The sequence below is a fragment of the Anser cygnoides genome, chromosome 1, assembly GCF_040182565.1.
Source record: "Anser cygnoides isolate HZ-2024a breed goose chromosome 1, Taihu_goose_T2T_genome, whole genome shotgun sequence".
Taxonomy (NCBI): Eukaryota; Metazoa; Chordata; class Aves; order Anseriformes; family Anatidae; genus Anser; species Anser cygnoides.
In genome coordinates, this window is record NC_089873.1 from 4,845,396 (window position 1) to 4,872,795 (window position 27,400).

At 42.2% G+C, this 27,400-nt stretch overlaps 1 protein-coding gene across 2 annotated transcripts in view; it reads left to right on the forward strand.

Annotated features, from left to right (window-relative positions):
* GATA3 (GATA binding protein 3) overlaps positions 1-6,240 on the forward strand; it is a 28,858-nt gene extending 22,618 nt beyond the window's left edge. For both annotated transcript variants that reach the window (XM_067003801.1, XM_048062675.2), the window contains one exon: positions 4,793-6,240. In XM_067003801.1, coding sequence (XP_066859902.1) covers positions 4,793-5,077 — 285 coding nt within the window. In that variant the 3' untranslated portion in view covers positions 5,078-6,240. The remainder of the gene's footprint in view (positions 1-4,792) is intronic.
* Positions 6,241-27,400: the final 21,160 nt, after the last annotated feature.

Consider the following 27,400-nt stretch of genomic DNA (forward strand, 5'->3'; position numbering starts at 1 on the left):
TGAGCTGCACCCATTGTACCCCAACAAAGCCCTTGGAAGGAAATAGGGTTTTGTCAGGTGCCACTTGTTGGACCTGGTGGAGATGCTTGTGTTTGGATGAGATGATTTGCACCTCCAAAGAGGGTCCAGTTTCTCCCCATGATTACAAAGGGAAGTAGGATTCTAATTTCAGGTGCATTTGTACCATAACCATCAGACTGGAGGCATCCCCCCTAACGTGTATGAGTGCTGGGGCTCGCCAGGAACATGCCTGTGAGAGCACCCGCTCCCTCTCTCTTTTTGTTTTTAACACCAACTTGTGAACCTAGTTGGCCCAAATTGACCCCTAGACCCACTGTTTAGGGAAACTCTGATCCAGCTGTGAAATTTGTGACATGGGGCAGGCCTTGAGCACATTGGAACCATTTTCATACTCATTAAACACACCGTCAGCTGCTGAAAAGCTCAGCACAGCTACTTACCGAAGTCAAGTAGTATCTTGCCTTATGAGCAACTCCATTAATGGGACCTGCTTAAATGAAACCCCTAGAGGACTGAGATACTGTGTACAGCAACAGAACTAGGCAAGGGTACTACAGTCTAGCTATGAGTGGGTAGATCCTTTTCTTTTTCACTTTTCCCAGTAGCTGATGAATTATTACGACGGTGAGAAATGGGCAATGTTGCTGCTGATTATCCTTGAAAATACCACCCTGAGCTTTAGAGCTTTACAGGGGCAGAGCACTTAAGCATTATTCTGCAGCCCAGTGTGGCTTGCAAAGTGTGTGGCTGTGAAGGCTACACTGTACTTCAGAAATAAAATATGAGCTTTTTTTTTTTTTTTGGGGGGGGGCGGGACTGGTGGTAAGGTGGTGGTAGCTTCACCAAGACGCCTTCTATTTTCTGGCTGCTGGGAGGCAGGACAGTAGGAGCTCTTCTAACTGCCTGCTGAGTGGCACTGGCATCACCCTTTAATCAACTCAAGGCAAGGATGAAGTTTGGTGGTAGCATATGAACAAGTTTTCTTGGATGGTGTAAATTGGTCTGGTATTTTAGAGTGCAAGACCAATTTGTGTAGGATGTGGTCCTTCTCCTTTGGTGTATTTGTGTCTACATCTGTTCTCGGTTAAGAACTGGAAATACAAATTTCTAAAGCTCACCATAGCATGTTCCTCCTGAGCAGCAGAGAGTGTCTGCACAGATCTCGTGTCAATGACAGCTGAAGTCCTTTGGCTGCTTGGAAGATGCCTTCACTCTGGTTTAGGCTAGGCTGTAGGAAACTCATTTTTTTTTTTCTTTTCATTGCTTTGAGTTTAATGGGTTTTTCTTGGACCTTCAGATTGTTAGGTTGTTTTAATGGATTGATATGAAGATGAAACTTGCCTGTTTTTTAAGCCCACGCCAGGAAGGATTGCAGTGAATTACACCAAAACTATTTTTTTCATGAGCTACATCAGTTTGTTTTGCTGTTGATTCCTACAGCTGAAGCTAACCCATTTGTCAGTAGGATATTAGCAATAATCATAACAGTCTTGGGGTGCGTTTAGTGAAGCTGTTGGCATTTCTCCCACTGACTTCAACAAGAGTCAGCTCCATTAACACCAATATTAACAATGACTAATATTTCACATTGATACGATGCCTTTCATCCTGTGGCATCCCAGAGAGCTCTCTAAGATACAGCCACTCTGGAAGATTAACCCAACGTTGTAATGACTATGTCTAAAGGATAAATCCGCTTCAGTGACAGGACCTTATTGAGGTCAATGGCAAAATCCCATTGTCTTCAGTCAGAGCAAGATCAGACCTATAATGTCTAAGACCATCCCCTGGATTTGGTCTGTTGAATGTGAGGCTCTCGTCCTTGTTATTTCAGTCCTTCTTAGAAGTGGGATCAGCCTTCACTCATTTCAGAGATGGGTAGGAGTGCCTGTACCTCACCCGAGGTGTGCAGCAGACTGGCCTGCACCCATAGAAATGAGTTAGCCACCATTAATTTTGGTAAAAGTCCTCAGAAAAGGTCTTTGTTTCACAGTATCCAAAGGCAGGGCAGTCAGTGTTTTGCACATGATGAAACAAAGAGCGTAATTCCTGCCCATAATTAATTGGCTCCATCTGAAATTAATGAATTTCATATACATGCTTTGGGCTGGTTTAATTTTAATTTAGCATGTGTTTGTCATTTTTATCACAATGAATTTTCACGGAGAAGGTCTTCCCTCCAGGTCTCTCATTTCTCTACCCCAGAAGCAGAGATGAGTCCGTGGCTTTGATGATTTGGGGACCCCTTTAACTTTGCTGTGACTGGCTTTTGAAGTCAGCACAAAATGTTTCCAGCTTGCTGTTGTGACTGCTGGTCTTTCTCCTCCTGACATTTATCCGAATCTTCATCTGTTTGGGTCCGGTGCCTGCTAGAAGGGTGAGACCATGACAGCAGGATGATGCTATCATCTGGGATGGCATCTCTGACGCAGGGCTGGCCATGGCTTGTCACCACCCTGGGCAAAATTCTCATCCTTCAGGTTCACATCAAATCATTGTCAGGGTTGGTCTGTTCTCTGCAATAGAACAAGACATGAAAGATGTTGCTTTAAGGAAGTGGTCAGTGTCCTGCAGGACACAGCACCAAGCACTGTGCTTGATCACAGTGCCAGCACAGCACCAGTCCCAGCACCAGGCTACTGTAGCTTTGCCACCAGAAGCTCCTGAGCTTGTGTTTGCTGCTTCACCTGGAAATCAGTTCTGGCTGCCCTTGAGACTTCACATCGTGATGCAAATCCCTGGATTTGAGTTGAGTTCATCAGAGATCAGGACTTCCAGGTCTGCTTTGTCATTGCTGCCTGGTGGGATTCATGTGGGGCTGCCTCCTGCTTTTTGAGCATGGGCAGCACATCCCTGCTGGGTGACTTACAACAGAGCAGGCAAAGCTTTCCCATTGCAGGCTGGAGCAAAGGGCCTTCCTTGTGTGCGTGTCCCAGTTCCCTTGGTGAGGACAGGAAGCCAGGGAGAAGGGCGATATTGTATTTAAAGACCATGACATTTGAGGTTTTGGCTTGTTGCTGCCCCGAGGCTGCTGTTGATCTGCACATGGGCAGCTTCATCCCTCCTACCTTTAGCTGCTGGCAAGCCAGGCTGCTCCCTCTGGCTGCCTTTATCCAGAGGTAATCAGCCTTCCATTCACCCATTTTTTTAGGGTGAGGTGAGGTTTCTCACCACTGCTGGTGTGGAGAGCCTGGGGTCACTCATTGAGACTGAGATGACGAACTTTGGGATGCTCCTTCCTCTCCCCGTGCCTCTGTCCCTACCAGTAACAGGGAGCTTTTGTATTCCTGTCTCCCTGGGGAGAGAAATCACTGAATGGTTCTCATGCTGTGGGGAAAGGCACCAAGCAAGAAACTAAACTTTTCTGTGATCTCAAAGAAGGGAGCGCTTTGTTCCTTGTGCTGGCTGAAGATCTTGCAGATGAAGATCTGTTCAGGATCCCTGCAGGAATCACTTTCCATTGTCCTTCGATAGGGCTGAGATGATAGTTCTTGGTGGACAGCAGATCTGTTTCTTCTCCCTTTTCTCCAGTTTGCAGAACACCCACCAGCACTTCTGTGTGCCCACGTGTATTAAAAGAAGTGGTGCTTAGCTCTTTGGGGTGCTGGGCGCTCCTGTGGGGCTGCCTTCTGCCTTGGGTGGGATTCTGCAGAGGGAGCACAGACTCATGTCACTCCCCAAGTACAGATTTTTAAGGGTTTTTACAGATGTTGGATGTATAAGTCCCTCCCCAATTGCCTTTTTGGGGTCTTTCATGACACCTGTGCTAATGCATGTTGTGATGCTGGCTGGCTGTGCAGCAACAGGAGTTTCTTACAGAACCTTTGCTACCATTTCCTAGCTGGGTGTGTGAACAGTCATTGCTGCTGCCTACAGCCCTGCAGGAGAATGTAATGCTTTACGTTTGGAGGATCACAGAATGGCTGAGGTTGGCAGGGACCTCTGAGTCCATCTGCTCCAACCCCCACTCCAGCAGGGCCACCCAGATCAGAGTGCCCAGGACCACGTCCAGGTTGCTTTTGGAGATCTCCAAGGAGGAGACTCCACCACCTCTCTGGTTTTCTCCAGGTATATCTTCATGCAAGCAGAAAGTGCTCTACCATGCAGCACAGATATCTGTTTCAGGCCAAAAATAAACCTAAAAAGCCTTAGAAATAAAACCAGTTTGGATAAGGTAAACCTGAAAGGATAGTCAGTGCAAAATAATTCCAAAACCAACAGGCAATTCAAATACCTGTCGCTTTTATGAAGACTTTGAGCGGCACCCTAATGCCACTGTGAAAGTCTGAGACCCCTGGGAGCACTGAAATCCCAGCAGCTGTTGCCGTTAATGGTTTTAGATCAGTCAGGAAGCCTGGGGGTGAGTTGTTGTCTGCAGGGAATATTTCAAGGTGATAATGATTGGTCTTGTTCTTAAACACGCTGCAATTACCTAATGTGCAGATAGCTGAAATTTTTCAGCTGCTGCAAGTTATTTGGGTATGGTTTGCTCCTGTGAGGCTCTGCACTTTTCTGTTGTTTCATCTTTAGAAATTTCAACCAAACCTGGAATTTTCTGCAACTCTCAGGGGTGGGTTTGGCCCTGGTTTGAATTTTGGGGGTGGGATGAAGTTGTGTAGCCATGGTATGTGGGGCAGGCAAGGGGAGGAGGGGGCTGCTGGATGTTCAGATGGACCTGGGCACTTTTCTGGGTATGGGGGCACAGGAATCCCACGGTGATTTGGGGAGAAGGGATGGAAGCACAAAAAAAAAATAATTGATTTTTGTTTAGATTAACAGACCTCTGACTATGAAGAAAGAAGGAATTCAGACCAGAAACCGAAAAATGTCTAGCAAATCCAAAAAGTGCAAAAAGGTCCATGACAACCTTGAAGACTTTCCCAAGAGCAGCTCCTTTAACCCCGCCGCCCTCTCCAGACACATGTCCTCTATCAGCCACATTTCACCCTTCAGTCACTCCAGCCACATGCTGACTACACCGACACCGATGCATCCTCCATCCAGCCTCTCCTTCGGACCTCACCATCCCTCCAGTATGGTCACTGCCATGGGTTAGCGATAGACTCCCCTGCTGAATGCTTACAGTCTCAAAATGAGAATTACTTTATATACTTGCATTTTTGCAGGCGTGTGGTTTTGGGTCTGACGTCCCAAGTCAAATGGGAGGGGGAAAAAAAAAGAATGAAAAGTAAAAATAAAAATGTTATTTGAAGGCGTAAGAGCGAAAGTAATAATAATAATAATAAAAAAATAAAAAGAGAAAAAAACTACAAAAAGCACAAAAAAGGAAAAAAAAAGAAAAAAACGAAAAAAGTAAAAAAAAAGTTTTAAAAAAGTGATGTTTGCCACTTTTTAAAGGAACTCACTATGGCGTCTATGTATTCTTACCCACTGAATCTGGATACCATTTGTGAATAAGCCATTCAGAACTTGCATTCCCTATTGGACAGGATCTCTAGTGCTGTGAAAAAAAAAATAAAATAAAAAATGCTGAACATTGCATATAACTTATATTGTAAGAAATATTGTACATTTGAGGAAGACTTTATTGCATCTGGAGAGCTGTAAAGATAAAGGCATGAAGGACTTCGAGAGATTTTTTTTTTAAAGGAAAAGAAAAAAAAGAGGATGGGAGGACAATTTAAAAACAAGAAAAACAAACAATGCAGACCAAGAGGAAACGCGGTCTTATGAACAAATGGACCAACTGCCAGTCATGTCTTCTCCTTTTATTTTATTTTAATTTTCTTTTTTTTTTTAAAAAAAAAATTTTGGTTTCTTTTTCATTTCTGGGGAAGGGGAGGGGGCTGGCTAGAACGGTTTTGATGATGCATTAACTAACTAACTAACTAACTAAATAACTAAATAAATAAAACCTGTAGGGAGATCATTCATTTCGGGCCATGGGCCTTTTACATAGGAAGTACCAATGGTGTCAGGCAATCAGTGTTAACATGCGGACATTGCCAACAAGGGGTTTTCAGATAGCCATTCTCCAGGTCTATACGCATTGTGAACAAGTTCCTGTAATTGTTGTTTGTATGTATAATTCAACGCACCAAAATAAGAAAGATGTAGATTTATTTCATCCTATTATACAGACTGAATGGTTGTACAAATTTATTTACTGCTAGTGATAAGACCTGCTTTTTTGTTTTGTTTTCATATTTTTTCCTCTTTTTTTTTTTTTTGAGAATAAACTAGATTAAATTCTGTTGACTTAAAAGTGTTTTGTGCTTGGGTTTGGAAAGGGAATTTGTTTCTTTCTTCATTATTTATTATTTTTTTTTAGAATTTGTTTTGATGGTACTTATTGCATAGTTTCTATGGGGATGGGGATGTGTGTCTTTCTGGACTTGTGCAGATGGGCAATGCAGTGTTTATGGTGGCTTGACAGAAAAACAAAACAAATCAAACAAAAAAAACCAACAAAAAACAACACACAAATGAAAACTGACAAAACAAAACAAAGAAATAAATCACCTCCAAATAAATGGGCTGTGTGTCACTGTGACCCCACTGCCTCCCATTGGGCTCCCTCCTCCCACGTGGGACAGGTCCCCTGTGCTCTCCATCCACCATGGTGCCACCCCATATCAGTGACATCTTGGGACTGGGGTAAGTGCAAAGGTACAGCAGGACAGTTGTAGTCCCGGCTACTTTTTGGGCAGGGTTAGGAAAAGCCTCAAGACTTTGGAGAGGAGAAATTGGGTACTTCCTGGTGTAAACTGGTGGTCTAAATCAAGATCTTGATGGGAGATTGAGATGGACCAAACCATGACCCTGTGCTGGCAGAAATGAGCAGAATTTGTTACAAAAGTCTGGGTTTGATGGTAGACAGAGGACAACCCCCAAAACTGGGAGAACCCTTCCCTGCATGAGATTTTTTGAAATAATACAGTTTATCTTAATATTATTGTTAATAGTAGTGCTTAGTTCTTATCATTTGATTTCTGATGGTTCCTTAGGAAACAGTCCTCCTTTTAGTCTTTGGTATTTACCCACACAACTTCTTCAAACTGTCATATAGTTTGGGCATTTACTTTTGAAATGAAGGGTTAAACTTATCACCCCACCCCCTTTGCTGAAGATACAGGCATGATGTGATAAGACAGAGCTTGCCAAGACTGTGAGAAAATGATTAAAAAACGAAACAAAACAACAAAAATACACCCCCACACCCCAACCTTAAAAACCTCAACAGATGTGACCTGCAAATACCACCATATCTTTCAGATGCTATTTTGAAACCCTTTTTTCATGGGAGAAAATCTGTGGAGAGTACCAGTGACATGGGCTGTCCTTCTTCTGAAGGATGGCTCATGGGATTAAGGGTGTTTCATGTGAGGAAGGCTCACAAGACCACTTCAAAACTTTCAAGGTGATTGTACACAGGGTCCAACGTTCTTTTGTTTTGGGAATTGGGAAGGAACGAAGGGAAGAGTATTAACCTTTATTTATTTTTTTTCTCCTCTGTTTCTAAATGAATCTAGTTAAAATACCTCTACCAAAAAGGAGGATTTGGCAGATGTAAGCGGAACAGGCGGTAATTTTGTAATGTTGTATATTATTTCCTTTTGACTCTGTTGACAAAAATATGTAAAAAACTCAGAACAAATGGCACACATTTAAAATCCTATGTTAATCACCTTTTTACTTTCTCAAGGAGTATTTTAAGCATAAAGACTAAATGTTGAAATAAAGCACAGTGAAGAATTACTAAGATAAAGATGGAGATCTTGTTGGCTCCTAATTAATCATCCGCTAACTATAAAGCTATTTTCAATTAGTCTGACAAATCAAAGAAAATAATAATCTTTGCTGATATTAAGCTTGAGAGATTATTATTTTTTAATTCATGATGTTACAACCTTCCCCTCCTATAGCTCATCAACAGTTTGCAGTTGAACTAAGATATTGATTCCAACTCCTCAGCAATGGTGTAAATCAAGCAAAATCTTGCACTCATGTATTATTACGTTTGAATGTTTCCATTTGCTTTAGAGGGAGCTGGCTCCTGAATTTCTTGTTCCATCTTTTTTTTTTTTTTCCCAAAACCTGGGAACACTTTCTTGCAGTTTCCCCCTGATGTTGTTTCATAGGTCTTAGGGGCATTGAATGAGAGGAAGCAGAGTTGGAGCCAGCTCAGAGAATGGGCATCCTGAAAAGGTTTTGAGACACAAAAGCAGACACTCTGTCTGTATACGCTCTAGGAAAGATATAATTTTTTATTTATTTTTTAAAAATTTTTAGGGAGTTCTTACTTCAGATATCATATATCCGAATGCTGGGACCTGAATGAATGGGATTACTCACATTGCATACACTGCTTACTGTCCAAGATGCTAAATAACACAAGTGGCTGCCAGTTTCTCAGTTATGCCTTTTACCCTTCCCTTCCCTTCCCTTCCCTTCCCTTCCCTTCCCTTCCCTTCCCTTCCCTTCCCTTCCCTTCCCTTCCCTTCCCTTCCCTTCCCTTCCCTTCCCTTCCCTTCCCTTCCCTTCCCTTCCCTTCCCTTCCCTTCCCTTCCCTTCCCTTCCCTTCCCTTCCCTTCCCTTCCCTTCCCTTCCCTTCCCTTCCCTTCCCTTCCCTTCCCTTCCCATTCCATTTTCCTTCCTAAAGGTGGATTATGGAAAAGCCAAGAGGCATTTTTCCTGGGCAAACATCCTGTGAAAGGTGACTCTGCATTTCTTCATTTCTGAAATTGCAGGGGAGAACTGATGATGGGCAGGTTGTAGCAGGAAAGACCTCTGAGTCATGGCTCTACTCCGATAATCTATATTGTGTAGAAAACACAGTGGAAGTCATTAGTGGGGGTCAAATCTTGTGCTCTTTATGCAGGCCAACTACCTTCTGGGAATTTGCATGAGTAACAGTTGCTGTGCTGATGTGACTGTGGCAACCACTTTCTACTGAAGATCCCTAATGAGTGCAATAAGACTGCCTAAGTATTAGTTTCAGTTTTATTACCTTGACTTATCTGCTTTAGTTAACCTCTCACCTGCAGTGTTGCTATGAGAGTATACATATGTGCACACAAACACACACAAAATATTGAAGGGATGTTTTTAAGGTTACTGAGGCTGCTTCAAGGTTGAGAGACACAACATGCTATTGTAGAAAACCTTTATTTTTCTTCTGTGTGTTTGAATTATGTGTTGTCTTAGGATGCATCTACACTAGCATTGAGATTCAGATGAGGCACTTTTGAAGCAATTTCAAAATAGTTCCCGTTTAGGGTGATGGTATTGTACCTTGAATCATCCAATATGGTTTCCTTTTAGATGATCCCTTCTTAATGTGCTACTGCCACTAATGGGAGCTGAGGCCACATGCCCAGACTAGAACTAGCCTGAAAATACCTCCTAAAATACGGCCTTTGTGTTCTCAGTGCAGATTGGTTTTCCCTCCAGATGCACTCCTATTTCACTGCACTACTTCCTGACACACACGTTACCCTAAACGGTGCGTTCACACACTCCTTTTTGGTCATTGAGACTTCTGATTCACTTGGGAATTGTTGTAGTTTGGGGGAGAGTGACGGGACTAGAGGAAACCTGTCTTATTTTTTGCAGTGTTTGGGATAAGAAAGTGGAGGTGTTTTTATGGAAAAGAGCTGTAAAATATGCCTTAAAAAATCATATTTATCCTTACCTCTTTTACAGAGTTGTTATACGGCATTGGGAAACTCAACCCAGTCTTGTCACATGGGAACGAGCACTAATTGTATGATCCTCCTATTTGGGGATGCCCAGTTTCACACCCTGAGGTCTGTTTTGCAGAAATGTTCAGTGTTCTCGGTGGTTTCTGAAGCAAGGGGATCTTTTGCCTGGGTTAATGCTGCATAATCCTAAACTCTGTAAAAGTTCTTTATTTTCCCTTCAACTTGAAGTGCAAATCCTGGGCTTCATTTCTTCCATTTCCCTCCATCCCCAAATCAGGAGAACAGATAAAACTCCTCAAAGATGCGTTGTGAAAACAAATACACCACTTGTGAAACACTTGGATGCAGGTTGAGGAGCACCACTGAAACCCCACCAGCCTGTGGGATTTCCCTCCCTGTGCCCTGAGTGAGGCAAAGGAAAAAAACCTTGGGTGTCAGTGCCATATGCAGAAGGAAAAATGGAGGTGGAGGGAGGGTGAATAGTTCAGTCTGGTGTTTCCTAATGTTTTTTTTTTTTTTTTTAATCTTCACACTTGTTTTATGAAAGTTTTTTTTGGTCATTGTTGCATTCCCCTGGAAAAATATACGTGTATATGTATAGATGGATTAGTAGTGTGGATTCCATACCTTATCAGAAAAGGAAATGTGGTATGTGTCATGCCTATGTGAAAGTGCATCTAGACCTAGAGAACTGGGGGATGACTGTTGACATCTGACGGTCTTTACTGGTTGTCCAACATTTTGTATGTGCCCACGTGGCTATCTAAGCTACTCCTATATGACAACCAAGGCACAGCACAAATGTATAGCAAATTTATACCTGTTTCATGCAACCCCCTGAGGCCATGCAGACTCTGGGTGGATGTTGGATCACTCTATCTTAGGTGTATATTTCCCTTGTTATAAGTTTAAATTAAGGGTTTGACCTGAAGCTCAACTCATTTTTTTCTCTCAAGGTACAAAACACCTGGTTATTTAACCTGTCCTTTTACATTTCCACGCTGGGTTACTGTCGACTCCAGAGGCACTGAAATAATTCATGAAAAGCTGTCCTCTGGGAAGACAGAAGTGACTGAAATGTTGAGGGAAGGCTTGCTTGTGAGCCTCGCAGACTGACATTCATGCTAACGTGGATAATTAGCCAAACTTCTGGACGTGTATTTAGGCTTAGCCCATGAACTGTTTTAGTTTCCAGTTAATACTATATTGCAATATTATAGTGCAATCATTTGCTTAACTATTTCTGTATTAGAACCACACTAATCTTCTTACACTACTTGACTGGATAACTTTTTTCTTGCTAAGCCACAAATCACCCAGTGGTGTAAATTGGGCTGGTCCCATTGACTGCAAAGAGAAGGGCTGCCAGTTGAGCCATGTTGCTTTATTCCAGGTCAGGATACAACCCTTCAGCTCCAATTCTGCTTTTAATTACCCTCTCCCCTAATATTCACCAGTAATACAAAAGCTTTCCCTCTCAGCTGAGACCATTATGAATAATTAAGAAGTCAGGAGAAGCAATGTGAACCACAGTAAATGCATGTGTGTGAGTGTCAATGACTGTTGGTGGCTTCTCAAGATTGTTCTCTTTCGTCCTCAAGACTCTTCTCTTTCCTCTTATGCTGGGACTGCCCATGGCCAGGGAGGCCAGAGGAACCTAATGTGCAGGAGGTGAACTGAAGAAGAAGCCAGTTGCAGAAGGTCATTCCTTTTCTGCATGGATGCAAAAATGGTTGCTGATGAATTTATTTCCTGCAGAGTCATGGTAGAGCAGATTTATAGATTCTGTGATAAATTATAAACTATATTTAGGGACTCCGAGGAAACAGTAATGAATAGGCACAGGTCCTGAACTGTGATCTTGGGTTGCAGCTGCCTCATAATAGATTTTTTTTTAAAGTACCAGTTTGGGACAGGAAGTGGAGGGGAATATAGAATTATGCTGAGCCTGGGGAGAGGAGGATCCTCAAGTAGGAGTTGAACAGGACCCATGGGAAAGCCAAAAATGAGGAAGGAGAGACTGAACTTATGATGGATTTCTGAACAGTCACCCAGGGCCTTTCCATTAATAGCAGGCAGGATGTTTTCCTTTATGAAAACACAAGTAAGTTTGTCAGACACTGATAACCTTTCTATAAGAATTTTTGTACTGTGCGTACTGTATAGATGTACATAACAGAGATATTATGCTGTTAAATTTCCATAGGGTGGCTTTTCTATAAAAACCTGCACATCAAAAAATGCTATACATGCATATAGCCTGTCAACCTTGTCTGTATTTAGTTGGCCTTTTCCAAAAGAGTCATGGGAGAGAAAGGTGAAGGCCTATGAGATTCAATGATATATATCTGTTCCTGTTGCATATGTATTGGTCTTTCACAGACACCACACAGGAATGGCTGTTCTCTTTGCTCTGTGGAGTTGTCCTTTTGCATCTGGGGATGTCAAAGCCAGGTGCAAGCTCTGGTAAGGACACCTCTCACTGACTCATTGGCAAAGTGACTTGAAGTTATGTCATGCAAATGCTGAGCATCAAATTCAGTGTCTATGCTTTGAATCACTGTTCCAAAATATTATTTTTTTCTGCTCTTGCCCTCAGACTGGACAACACACAGGTTTAGTTTGGCTTCTTGCTTTAGCAGCATATTTCAGGTTTCTCTTGTCCATGGTACAGAGAAAGTCTGTTCGAATGTTTCCTGACCTGTTCCAGAGGAAGCATCTGGCTTCTGGGGGATTTTATTTATTTATTTATTTTTTAAGAGACAACTGGGTTGGAAGACAGGTAGGTTCCAACAGGCTTTCCAGGCCTTCCACTGATATGTCTTCATCTCCCCTGGTTTCTTGAAGACATCAGGCTGTTCAAGCATATAAATGCTTGTTCTACTTCAGTAGGATGGATCAGGGTAGACTGTGTTGGTAGCTTGGACATGATTTAAAATGTTTTACAATGACTTATATGACTTACAAATGAAATCCTGTGTTTTCGTCACTTTTCCTTTCCACTCTCTCTGGTCTACATGATCCACATCTCTGACATGATGTCATGCATCTTTAGTGTGTGTGTAAAGCAAATAAAAACTCAGGCCTGCCTTCAAACTTTGAGGGCCAGGCCTTTACCCCAACATTACTAAGATCAGTTGCCAGATCTTATTCTGTGCTCATTCCTAGAAATTACCAGGTTGCTTTGACTAACTTCCAGGCCACTGGGTACCCAAATCTTCTCTGTACTCCACAGTAAATCTCCTCAGTTGGGAGCATGAACCATTTTTCTTTTAAGACAATGAGAAGATGGTAGTCAATGTGAATCCAGTGACAGAGACTGGAAAACTTCTATCACACCTATAGATTATTGATTTTGATGAGTGTCTGGAATAAACCTGACCCAGATAAGTGGATTCCCATGGCTTTAGGATAATCACAAAAATTTCTATGTGTTTTTAGATAGCTCTGCAATATCTTCCAAATGTCTTTGGCCAATTTTCAGCTTGGTATCTGATTATAGCTTAGGAAATATGGGCAGAGTGCATTAACCAAGTAGGGGATGTTCTCTTCACACTGCCCACCTGCAGAGCCATTTGCATCATTCTAGCTGCAGGAGTGGGTGAGGAGCAGTGATATCTGTGATAGACCTAAAGGCCTACATGAACCCTAGCACATCTCAGCATATCAAAACATATCTTAGGAGGAACAACACCCACAAACATAACTCAGCAGACTGAGCTGCAAAACAGTCTATTCTGTATCTCTTCTACTAAACCAAAGCCAGTTTTTTCCTGTGTGTAAAAATATATGATCTCATTTCTAATGCACCTACAGTCAAGTATCTTCTGAGTTCATTCCCCTGTCTTAAGCACCCAATCCTGAAGACTTTCCCATGACCTTGGGCCTTCGCCCAAGTAATGACTTGCTGCCACTACTATTTGAGTTTAGTAAAGCAGAGGCAGCTTGCACCAGGAACTGCAGCAGGATTGATCCAGTTGGTTCAGCAGTTGATTCAAAAATATGAATCTATTCACATCTACTGGAAGATGTAGCTTCTGAAAAGTCCCTCTTCTTTTCTTTGAGGCCCACCTCCAGAGACACTGGTGCCCATGGAAAGACTCCCACCTTGATTGTCAGCTTTGGATCATGAGCAAGGGGTGGATGGTGGATATTCTGGGCTGTCAGCCATTCTGTCCGCAAAGGAACAGACAACATGTCAGAGGTGATCAATAAATACCATTACCTGCCCTGGAGTGTGAGGCTTTTCAAAAAGAAACTCGCAGGAGGATATTCAAACCCAGGATGTAATATTGAACGCGTTCAGCTGATATTCAGCGTTGGGGGTTGTGATGATGGTGGTCTTCCTTCGAAATGTTCACAGCACATGTATCCTCAAGCAATGAAAAAAGAGGTGGAAAAGTGGTGGCCTGATCCTTCTCTGGCACATTTATTTTTATTTTATTTTATTTATTTCACTACCAGTATCCTTGTATATTTATACTTCCTTTATAGCAAAGGAAGGTGGAGATACACCTTATTTATAATGGAGTGGGATCAGCATTTGGACTGGGTCCTTTTACATTTTTAGATGGTCATCTCTGCCCTCAAGCGCATCAATGTAATTGATTCTGGTAGTGGTGGAACTGTAGACCTAAGGCTGGAATTAATGCAAAGAACAAAGTTCTGTCCTAAATTATAGCCACTAGTGAAGATGGGTCAAATAGGAAATAATATTTGAGTTAAAACACTCTTTGTAGTTAATTTCCAGAAATAAAACAAAACAAAACACTTTAGTTTCTGAAAAAAAAAACAAACAAAAAAACAACAAGCCAACAATGTGTATTTAAAATCTTCAGATCTCTTCATCCCTCACCAGTGGCTATAGGAGATGATCAGTGACTCACTGTAGACACAGAAAAAAACTGACTTTCCCCCTGAGGTCTCTTACGACAGGTTTCTGAATGTCTATTATGCCACCTGGTTTGTTTTGTATATTCCTCCACCCCCTCTTGCTTTAAGTTATATCCTAGGACTAGACTAAATATCCAGCTGGAGAAATGCCCTTTTCAGGTATATCTAGTCCACTATCATGTGTCATCAGGCTTGAAGTTCTTCCCAGACAACTTTAAATCCTGCAGAGGAGAGATTTATTTATAGGTAGTTCTCTGGACTCTCTCAACAGTAAGTGGAAAGAAAAGGCAATGCTAAGGTTTCAATCTTATAGTTATTTCAGACAGTCATTTTAGGATGAAGTGAACCACATCCTGGAAGTGCCCGTTTCTTTCCACTGAGTAACTCTGCTGAAGATATCTGCTTTGCCAGTAGCTAGAGGTAGGAGAGATAACCCACCTCAGGTATCAGTCCAAAATTTGCAAGAATTGCCTTTGTGCAATGCAAGGATGACTTTGATGGTCCTTAACCTTTGCACAGAAGATTTTCTCGTTAAAGTGATCTGGCACTACTCAATAGAAAAGAATTTTCCAAGGAATACAGTAGGTAGAGAAGGACAGTCTTGCACCATTCCTCTCCTGAAATAGTATCCCAGCAAAATTTCCAGGGCCTGAAACTTTTCAGACCTGAGCCTCTTCATTTCTGACAACATTGTCGATGTTGCACTTGGTGCTGCAATGATTCTCCCTTAGCCCTATTATGATGAACTAATTTAAATGAGTTTTTTTTTTTGGTGTTAGACGTGGTATCAAAAAGCCTTCTGGTATCATTAGCAATAATTATAGACACATTATTTTAGCATTTATCTTATCTAATATCTGAGCATGTAATTGGAGGGTGTCCAGGCACAGCAATGATGCTAAAGGAGCTTGAAATGCCATTGTATAAGTAAACAAACAAACACATGAAGACTTTGATTCTCAGCTACGTAGAATTTAATGCTTTACACATCTTAAGGCAGTGTTATTTCACTGCTAAAGTGCAGCTGAAGAACAGAAATCTGGTCAAGAATCCTGAGTCCTAGTTTAATTTGTGCATTTGCCAAGTGATAAAATTACCATCATGTAGGCGCATATTTATTACAAAAGAAAAAATAATTCATTATATTCATTGTTTTTCTTGTCCACATTAGATTTCAAAAGTATCTGGGATGACGGAAGAGAAGTTTAGGATCTGATGCTTAGTTTTGTAAATTATTAGGTCCTATTTTTTTTTGTACATCTGAAAAATGAGACGAATTAATATCACCAAACATTGTGAAACCATTTGAGATGTAAAATATTGTATCTACTTCTTATGCAAGAATAACAATACATTTCTGAGTGTGATGTTAAAAGCTTCCAAGCTAAAAGCACAGCATACAGTGGCTGCCATAACAGTACAGACCCAGTCCATCTCCAAATAGTGACTTCAGAAAGGCCCAAATCCTTTTTACAATACTTGTACTTAATATTGTTTCTCCATGGCAGGAACTAGGTGATGTTCTGAGAAATTCTGTTCTCTGAAGGTAAAGACCTGATAGTTCTCCTAAGTCTGCAAGCATGACAACCCACAAAGCATGACTGTACAAAAATTGGTGAGCCATTTCAGTTGCCAGTCTGAAAACCCCAAAGATTAATAACATGAGAGGTAATTCTGGCTTCTAAAGATGGTATTGGATTATGTCACTGCATTCGTTTCTTTGCACAGGAACTAAGCTCTTGGTGAAGTAAACATATTCATGGTCTCCCTGGAGCTGTTTTTTTTTTTTTCTTTTTTTTTTTTTTCCTTAAGTTAGACAAACTAGAAAAATAGCATGCCAAAGTGATGGGGACTCATTTCATAACCTGGGCTTGAAGCTGACTGGCAAAATCTGTGAGGAAATGAATCCCCAAATGTCTCTTTTCAACATTCTTGACATGGTTCTCTCTTGGAAATGTGTTCACTTTGATGTTTCCAATGTAAAATGTTTTAATTTTTCATTTTCAAATGGTATTCTTCATTAAAAAATGATTTATCTTAAAAAAAAGATGAATTAATCTAAAAAAAAATAATAGAAGTTTAAACAGAACAAAGTATTTTGTCTTGACCTATAATTAACTTTTAAAAAAATTCATCACAAAATTAAAAATTCCAGTTTCAGTTGTATTGGAACTATTCTTTCCCCTCCTTAGCTTTTGATTCAGTCTCTGAGACAACTCCCTCCCTTTCTTCTTCTGAAGGGTAAATTTTTCCAGGTCATACTTTGGCTTAATCTGCTCTGTTTGTGATCAATAATCAAGCCAGGTCAACATGGCCTGACTTTAGAAATCCCACATTAACAGGGATCGTGACATTTTACTGTTCTCACTAAACACCCTGTAGAGATGTTCAGTGTAAGGAAAGCTTTATTTTATCTGTGAGTGACATATTTACCAATACCAATGAATTGAGATATCAAATTTCTGTCCAGGAAGAATGATGAGCAATAATAATGATGCTGAATAAAAACAGCACACGCACACAACCAAGAGCTGGACTTCTTGTCTGAGCATATAAATCTGAAGGGTTTCAAATGCACAGTTATCAATTCAGCTGGCAAATAGTTGTGCCACTCCCACTGAATTTTTGGCACGAAGATTTCTGAGACCATCTTGCCAGAAGATCATTAATAAGTAAAGGAGCTGAGAGGTTAGGCTGCCTGGAGTAACTTAATAGCTGCTCAGTAGGTATCCTCCTGTCCTCTGTCCTGTCCTGTCCTGTCCTGTCCTGTCCTGTCCTGTCCTGTCCTGTCCTGTCCTCTCCTCTCCTCTCCTCTCCTCTCCTCTCCTCTCCTCTCCTCTCCTCTCCTCTCCTCTCCTCTCCTCTCCTTTTTCTGTCACACCTAGTGTTTTGGCGGAGCAGATCTACATGGACCTTTCAAGAAAACAAACAAAAGGGCACCATTGCATCCTTGTCCTTCCAAGAGGGTGATTTAACTCAACAGAGAGACTCTGGGGACAGAACTAGGTTCCATGCAATGCAAGGAATCACCTAACAAAGGGCCCCAAAGGCTCATCCTAAAGGGTAGGTATGTCAGCAGGTTACTTTAGTTTGTTAGGACTGATTTTGGATGACTGCTAAGGCATCATGGTGCACTGACTTCTTCCAAGGCACTGGGTACTGGCAGGGAAAGAAAAGTGGGTCTAGATGAGCTGAAGTGGTGCATTTTCACATGTCCTCCACCTGCTCCCCTGTGATCCAGGAATGCAGGGATGTCTCAGCGTAAATCCCAATCTAATATCATAGTTATGCTTGACCTACTGCTAATAATAGCTCCACCTACTTGACATGGGGCAAAGCTCACTGACATTTGTAAGGCCATCTGGGCCTTACGAGTGAGATACAGCATGAATCAAACACGCTGTACTAAAAGCAGTGCTGACATTGCTATTTAATTTCAATTCCTGCTAACAGGGACCTCATCAGCCTGGAACAGGGGTTCCTGCATAAGAACCCCAGAAGAGAACCTGTAAAAATAATTTTCTCATGTCGCTATTTATCTCCCATTTCTAGAGACACTGGCTCACCCAAATCCCTCAGGAACACGCCCGGCCTGTGCCCAGAACTTGATTTAAAGGGGGAACAACCTGTTGGGTCAAGAGAAATGGTTAATTGCAGCAGTGCTCAGTTACCTCTGCATGACCTTCCTTGCAGACATGGGCCGGAGTCTCTCGGCAATGCTGCAGATATTGGATGACTCCGCTAGCACTGTTGAAAGACAGGGGTGATAAATAGTGTTTGAGCCATGTTTCTCCCCTCCTTCAGGCAGAATTTGAGAATCTCAGGTATACGGCCTTGGGAGAGTGATTCACGAGGTACCACTTGCACTGGCTTCCTCCGAGGGTGAAAGCTGACACTTCCAGGACACTGACCTCGAGCCTGTACGCATTTTAAATGTTTCAGCACCCTCAGGAAAACCACAATTAGATGTTACCTCCCTGTACTTAACACCCAGAGACCAGTGAAGCACATGGCTAGGGAATGAGTGTTTGAAAAACAAATGTCAGAGGTAAAAGAAAATAAAATGTAAAAAAAAAAAATCAAGTAAAAATATATAAAAAATAATTGCTGACACCAGTTGAGTGAATTTAAGCTTGTTTGGAAGCAGGATGCATACCTTTTTGTACCTCCCCACATATTCACCTGGCTGATAAACAACTCCACAGCCAAAAAAAAATATAATAATAATGCAAAAAGCAAAAAGCAAACCCACACAGATTTTACACTTCATGGAGGCAAGAGGGTGCTTCAAATCTGCCTTCATTATACAACTGTGTGGGGCTGGGCTGAGCCATGCAGCCGCTCCTCATGCATTCCCCTCCCGTGCAGCACACGAGCTGTAGATGTTGGCAGCTGAGTGTAGGCAGGATCTCAGATATCATGGCAATATAAATAAATAGAGAATGATGATATGAAATATACAGGCAGATGGAGGGGCTGATAATGAGATAGGCTGATAGGGTGGTCAGGGTAACTGCGCTTCAGCACATGCATAAACACGTGGGTTGTGCCCCTTACCCTAGGGGCAAAATATCCAGCATCCAACATGACACACACATGCCATTCAGCCAAAAGCACTCCAATAGTAAGAATAAATCTTCATTTGTGCAGCATGTTTCAAGCAACAGCACTTTCTGTATGGATTTTTTTTTCCTGGTAGATATTTGTAAGTGGGACAGGTATAATTCGACCCCAAGATTTCAAGAAAAAGTTAAAAAAACATAAAACGGCAATATTACCTCCACCTATCTTCACCCTTTTAGGTGGGAAAATACCCAGATCCCATGGGCAGTGTGATTTTTTTGTTACATTTCCGAACTTTCTGCTGTGAAGACTGCAAGGGAAAATGAGAAGGTCACAAGATTGCAGCCTTTTGCTTGACACTTGAACAGTTTTTCGGCGTGCAAACAGTATTGTAGTCCTGTGCAAGCTCAGTAGTGACCCTGAATTTCTGCTTGTGGACATCATGCTGTCTGCAAGCTTTTTAATCTAATGGCTACTAAAATTCTCTCTACTTTTGGTCTGGTTTGATACCTTTTTACCAAAGACCAAAACTCAGGTTGAATTTGTTGTGGAAATTTGTGACCAAAATAAACAAAGGAAGTGTTTAAAAGTTATGGAATGAAAATATTTCCAGAGTAAAATATTTCCTTTAAGAAAATAACAATTTGATCTGACTTTTTTAAACTGAAGCTTTTTGCATTCTTTCTTTCCAAATGGCATTTACTTTGAAGGATTGACCTAATTACGAAAAGAAGATAAGAAAGAAAGAGAAGTTTTAAATGACTTCCAAATGATACTCAGCATTTCATTTTCAGCTGAAAAAAAATGTTTTGGGCTGACTCAAATGATTTTTTGTTGTTTGTTTCATTAAAACCAAATGAAAACCTTCAAACTTCCCGTTTTGCTTTGCTTTGACTCTGTCATTTTTTTTTTCTCTGCACTTATTATGCTTGGCCACGCCACTGGAAAATACAGTAATTCACTCAAGTGAGTCACCACTGGTGACCTCTTTGAAAATACTTTTGGTGATACACCTCAAACATCTCCAATCTTTCACGACGTCTTTCCTCAGTTTATGGAGTTCCTTTGTTGATTAAGCATTGCCACACAGTGCCGAGGGAAAAAGCTATTACCACAAGACGAATACAAGACGCGATGCGACCTGGCCCATGCTATCAGAACCATCAGTTTTCCAGGCAGGGAGAAAATCTGGAATTCTTGAAGTGTTTCCTCCTCAAATTACAGTAGGAGATAGGAGTTATCTGTCCACATAAAGCAGTCAAGAACACAGTCACTGCAACAACTAGGCAAACTGGGCTAAGAAATTACCTTTTTTTCCCCTATGGATAAATGGCATGTTCCAGTGGTGTCTTGTCTGAGACATTTCACAAAAGGTAATCAGGCCCTGGTGCAAAAAAAACCAAACAAACAACAAAACAAACAAAAAATAATGCTGAACTTTCTGTGGATGTGCAATGCAAACAAAACCGCAGCTTTGCCTTCCCCACCTTTGCACCAAAACTATGTTGAGGTTTTGGAAAGTATATTCATATTTTCATTTTCACTCCTCTAAGGTAGGACAAGAAGCAGGATGTGCTGAAATACCACATGAGGCAGTCTGGTCTGGGTAGGTTTCCAGCACACTTCTGCAGAGCTCTTGCAGAACAAAACCCAGGCTCTTGTTTGCGATTGACTTTGGAGGTGGGGCTTTTCCCAGGAGTTGAAACCTTCACCCAGTCTCGACATCCTCAACTGAAAAGTTGAATCTTCACTATGGGCGACAGACCATGGTTCTGGTTTATGGAGGTAAAGGGCAAAACAAAATCTCCTAAACTAATTTTAGGGTTGAGGCTGAAGTGAGCTGCACAACTTTCTGCTCTCACTGAAACTGGGGCAAGTTTGGCCCCTATCTTGAAAGACAGTAGAAGTGGGCCAGCTGATAGGGATGGGTAGTGGAGGAGTCAGGGAGAATAAAGCAAGATTATTTAATAGGAGAATTACATTCTTTTATTTGCATTGTTTCTTTTCCTAAGCTCCAAGCTTTACATAAAGCTGTCTCTGTTAAAACATTGTGTAGGGCTTTGGTATTGGATTGACAAAAAGACGTTTATACTGGGGCTTAATGCAGTACAGAAACAAGGTATAGTTGCTTTAAATGAAAATCAAGGGTAGGCAGCCTCCTGAGAGCCCCAAAGTTTAAACAAATTACAAGAAGTATTTCTCAGGTGAAATTGGAAAGGGTGCTCTCTGATGCAGAAGAGTGGCCATGAGTCCTCTGTGTTCACACCGTCTTGGGTATTGTAAGGAGCTTTCTTGTGAAACTGTTTGCCAAACCAGAAGTCCTAAATTGAAATGTGTTGACAGAAAGAATCTTACTACTTATTTATAATTTAAATACATCTTGAGGCAGGTTATGGGATGATGCGGGTAAGTCATTACCCACCCTCCTTCCTTCCTCCCTGCGTCCTGGCACTTCTTCCAGTGCCGGCCGTGGCTGCCAGGGCACTCGACATTTCGGGTGCTGATGCTGGGCACCGTCCCTTCACCCTGCGTTTCAGAGAGGGGCAAGGATGCTGGAGACTTGGCAGGATCAGGCCCTTCACCTCATGCAATCCTATGACCCAGGGAGCCCACACACAGATTTGTTCTGTAGCACATAAACAACTTCATTTTACTCGGAGGGAGGGAGATGAGTGCTTTGAACAAATGATGCATTAAATCAGGGCTGCCAACTGCACCTTGATATGAGTACTTTATGCCAAGATCTGTCTATCTATCTATATAATCTCTTATATTCCCAGCTCTTCCTGCTCATCTATCTATCCATCTCTCTCTCTCTCTGTATGTACCTTCCTTATTTCAAACTCTTTCTGTCTATCTGTCTGTTAATCTATCTACTTATTTTGATGGCTGTCATCAGAATAACATCTATCATGGTGTTTTAACTATGCTGGCAAAGGACACGTTACAATTCCCTTGACAAAATAACAGTTGCGTGCAAATCAGGCCCCAGTTTAGCATAACTGAAGTCAAGAAAAACAGCAGCTGGGTGGTGGGTTTTATTGTCTAGTGGTTGGAGCATGGAGCTGGGGCTGTAGGATACAGTCCATGGTCTGCTGTGGGATTGTCTCCTTGTAAACTCTCTTGCCTTCATAAAGTTTTCCTCCTCGTTTTCACTTCTACGCTCTCCAAGCCTGCTGTGGGTATCATAAATGGGTTTCTATTTTTCACCCAGCAAACTGATCCATGGCCTTTGTGGCAACTCTGGGTGCTACCAAAAGGAAATTATATCTCTTCTCCATCCTGTGCACTTACATGTGAGAGGGCACCCTCCACCGCTCTTTAAAGGCATCTGGGAGTCAGCTTCCATTTTACATTTGGGCTCAGTGCAGTAATTAATTGTACTCTTTCCTCTGAGTTGATCAGACTTTATTATTATTATTTATTTCTATTTTTATTTCACAGTATTCAAAAGAAAACAAATCTGACCTTTTCTCTTCTTCCCCCCACCCCTTCCTGCTCTGTTGTCCCCACGTTTTACTCTCTGTATACAGTAAAACACATGCTTAGCTTACTTGGATTGTATTCACATACATTAACTTCTACAGCCTGCAGCGAGCAATGAAAACCCATCCTAGCAGGGAAATAACAGTAGCTGTACATTGGCTGGTAAAGGCAGAGGAAGAGTTTCAATGTACACAAGGAAATCGAACCTGCAATTTGCATAAGACTAGACTGTACTAATTTGTTGAGTGAATAGATAGATGAGAAACAAAAACATGCCTTAAAGCATGCATGAAGGGTTACTGCAGAAACCAGTACCCCAAATGGGGCAGATCCAAAAGGGAAGCCGGCAGATCCCACTGGCTGTGCTGGAAGTTGGTCTTGATCAAAGGGTGAATAAAGATCAAATCTTAATCTGCTCCATGAAATCACAGCCCTGACATTTGAAAGGCAGCAGGGAACTACCTGGTACTAAGGGACTCTCCTGAAGTGATGGTATATCCAGGGACATTCTCAGGATTTCCTAGGTCATCCAGAAACCTAGGATTATTATTTTTTTTTCAGGGTTTACCACCTGCATCAGCCTTCCCAGAGCCTGGCAGAGAGGCTTTGCTGGTGAAGCACGGAGTGAAGCAGATGGGAACATGATCTCACTTCCTCTCCCTTCTCAGTGAAGTGTTTGCCCCTCTTGCAGACAAAACTTAAATTTCCCAAGGGGATGAAGTCAATGGAAGTGTCTGGGACTTTTTGTCTTTGTTACCTATGAAAGAGACAGTCTTTAGGTCTGGACTCAAGAAACATGATCACCTCCAGCAGCAAAGAGAAGGAGACTTGATATTATTCACCACATATACATGTACACACACCCCTATGATATTTATATATATATGTGTGTGTACATATAAATAAATAAATAAATATAAATATATATATATATAAATCCAGCTGAGTAGGTTTTCCATGTAGAATAAATACCTGGGATCCCCAAGATCAGACAGTTTGATGAAATACACTTTTGCTAAGCATTTGCTATTTTCTCCATGAGTTTGATTTATTTAACTAACAATAAGGAGTGATCTCAGAGCAAGAACAAAAATAATCGTTTCTCGATGCGAAAAAGTTCTAAAATAATAAATGTCAAGAGCTCACTGAGATGAAAGACCTAAGGTGGTTGTTCTGGAGGAAAGGAAGCTGCTTTGTGGAAGTGCAATAATATTTTCCTTGCCTTAAGACCATGAAGGCTTTTCTGTTCAAGCTTTCCCCTGGAGCTTTAGCAGGATACTGCCTTGTTATTACACCTTTGATAGCGCACAGCCAGGCGATAGCTGCCTTAGCAGGTGTGTTAGGGGTTGCAAAGGAACTTTACAGACAGGGCTTGTTTTCAGAAATCCATTTGATTATGTCTTTAAACAGTACAGCTAGGTGGCAAGAGACCACAGCAAACTGGTCCCTGTAGAAGAGGTCCTGGGTGGCTCAGAAACATTGCAACTTTTCCAGCTAGAGGTTATGTGAGCCCCCCAGGTTGCTGAGCTAGGTATCTTTGAAGGCTATCACTGCTGCTGCCTGCCTTTGGGTTGCTTCTGACTGACACCACTGAATAGGAAGATGCTGGTCATTGTCCTTCAAGTGCTACTGAAAGGTGTCTGAATGCCTACAGAAGGATGTGGTACTGAGACCTGCAGAGAGCAGAATGGAAGTAAATATGATGTTTGTCCTAGAAAAGTAGCAAATGTAATAAACAGCATGGGAAGGAACTTCAGGTTACGGAATGTCAATCCCTTACTCTCAGATTTAGGTATCTGAAGACAGGTTCAGCTCTATTCCTTATGGGCTCATATTTGTCAGCGGTTCTTAAAACCTCCTCTTCCTGTGATTAATACACTCACCATTAGAAATAATTCCTCTCATCTTGTCTGATGTCTCCCAAGGAAAAATACAAGGCTTCATAGTATCCCTAAACCACCAATTACTTATAAGTTACATGGCAAGCCCAGGAGATCACAAGTTGCCCCGTAGGCAAACAGCCGTTACCCATTATGGAAAGTAAGGATCTGAGTTTTGGATAACTGAAAGGGGAGGATCATGAGCAAGGTTCTTAATTTGTCAGAGATCTGCCCACCATTTTTGCAGCTGGGAATGACTGTGAAGGCATCTCCCCTGCCTGCAAACCACAAGGAAAAAATACCCAGCTATCAAAGGGGTTCATGAACCTAGGTGCATTGCTGGGCTTGTTGCTTTTCTTCTGGGCAGTGGCAGCCCTCTGTCCATCTGGCATATAGGATATCTAATGAAGGCTGATGAGATATGGGATTTGAATGTGGGTGAGGACCTGGGTCTTCTTTGGGAAGGGCTGCGTAATACTTTGCCTTGTCAACAGGTCTATGGGAATTGCATTAGAATCTCCTTAATCATATTTACCTAATTAATTATCTATGCAAAATAAGCTAACAGGCATCTCTGCTGTAAAAAACCCATCATATCGAAGAGTGGATGAGTGCCTCCCATTTCCATAAGAGACTCTGCATGTTCGGTTTCCGTATGTCCTCCTTGCCCAGGACCTCCCAAGGAGAGGTGGCCTATCCACAAGTTGGCTTTTCTCCTCGATCAAAGGAGAACTCTAACAGGAGGCACTGGGAAAAGGCAAATCAACTGATTTTATTATATTACATTGACATCCGTGTTGACATCTTTTCTGATTCCTTAAAATAATTCATTGAATTCCCACTACACCAAAGACCACATCAGGGATCAGTAGAGTGGTAAACCCTTTTGCACCATCTTATCCAGAATCTAGTTCAAGGTCCTAGGAAAATCCTTAATGTCTCTGGGTGGGAACCGGTGTCTCTGGGTGGCCTGTTCCTTCATGAGGGAGAATCCTCTCTTGGCTAAAAAAGTCTGATGCTGACTGGGCTATTTCTTCACTGCCCGTCTTCTGTATCTCTCCCCACCTCTTAACCTGAATTGCACACTCCAGTTCATGATCTTCTCTCCTTTCTGAAGTCTGAGTTTTACCTTAGGGCTGCTCCCAGCAGGACAGCTACTGCTGACTTACTGTGTAATATACATTGCTGTATATTTAGGGGAACATTTGGAGTAGGAGTTTTGGGGGGCTAAGTGGCTCCACCCTTGAATGCCCACCTCACAGTTTTGTTCCTGTGTCTGTGCGGCTAAATATGCAGGAGGCAATGAGTGCTTGTGGACATGGCTGCTGTCTTCTGTCCATCCACCTAGTCCTCGTCATACCCTCTCAGAAACCTCATCAGGTGAAGTACCCAAATAACTTGAGACCTTACTGCATGCCTTTTCCAAAATCCTCCTGACGACTCTAGCCTTCCCCAATCTCTCACTGAAGCACACAGTTTGGCAGAGTTCTGTGAGCCATTTTGTAGATCGTAATGATTGTGCAGCCCTCATTTTGAAGGCTCCCTGGTGTTTGCTGCAGGTATGCCAAAAAGAGAGGGCGCGGTACAGGCCTCAGTGAGTTGGCACCCGCTGACTTGAGTCAGTATTTTCAAGCTCTCAATTTTGCAGACGGTGGAACCTGGAACACTGGCTCTGCTCACCGTCCTCCTCCTTCCTCCTTTCACCGAGGAGTCTGGCACATGAGTGCATGGAGGCTGATGGAAGCCACCAAGATGCCATTTTGGCTGTTGGGGTGAGGTGCGAGTGGGGAAGGGGGAACAACACCCCGGGGGCAACAGCAACCCAGTGTTCCTTACAGCATAGGGGTGGTTGCCGGGCCAGGAGAGGCCCACATCTCTGAGAAGAGACCGTGGGCTTGAATCATATCACTTGGTTCGGAGGTATCTGCACTTTGCAAGAGTGCCGTGATAACCATCTAGAGCATTCTACATGTGTGTAGGGTTATCTTTGGCGATACAAAGTGTGGCACCAACAGCAATGAGATAATACAGTGTCGTGGCTATGTAATATAACAAATGATGGGGCAAAGCTGAGCTTAAGTTGAACCTGTGTATCAGAAAGGAGTTTCCTTGCTGTGAGAGCTTACGGGCAGTGAAGCATTTGCCACAGAAAAGCAGGAACTCTTATCATATTTAGCATTTAAAGCTGGACAAGACACTAGGCAACATAACAATCCCACTTCGTCGGACTGCCTGACCCAACCTGCCTTTTCATCCTTTCCATCGTGTTGTCTCACCTGAAAACACCCAGATCCCAGTGACAATAGACTGGGGAGGCCATGCAACCTGGCCTCCCACCAAGGCAGGATTTTTCCACCTGCCCTGCCTATACCACACACAACAAAGAGATGGCTGTTAGTTCAGGATCATTTTCCCCCCATTTTTTTTTTTTTTTTAATTCTGAAGTAAACAGTCTGCAGCACAGAAGGGATGGTATGCAGACACTGGGCCAGGCCTGGCTTCCATCACAGTGGTAGGAATGGGAATTCCACTGCAGGCTAAGGGGAAGAGAGAGCCCTCCAAGCAAAGGTGATGTGGGAGGTCTAATTCCTACCATCCCAGGCCTGACTTGTAGGCAACAGATTATTCCACTGGCTTTCACGATGGTTTTTATATCTTAGGTTATTTTTTTTTTTTTGACATGAAAGCAGGAGCATGTGCGTTTTGCAGGTAAATTAAAATGAAAGTTGATGGGTGCTTGTGTAGGCTTGTAGAGGGTTTGCGCACAGAAAGCAAGCAGGGGCTGGAGGGAATAGCTGAATGCCCAGGGAAGGTTTAATTAGCATATAGTGAAAAATCTAAAGGTTATACCTAGCCCCATTTCAGTGAAAGACAAAAACTGACTGTTCTCAG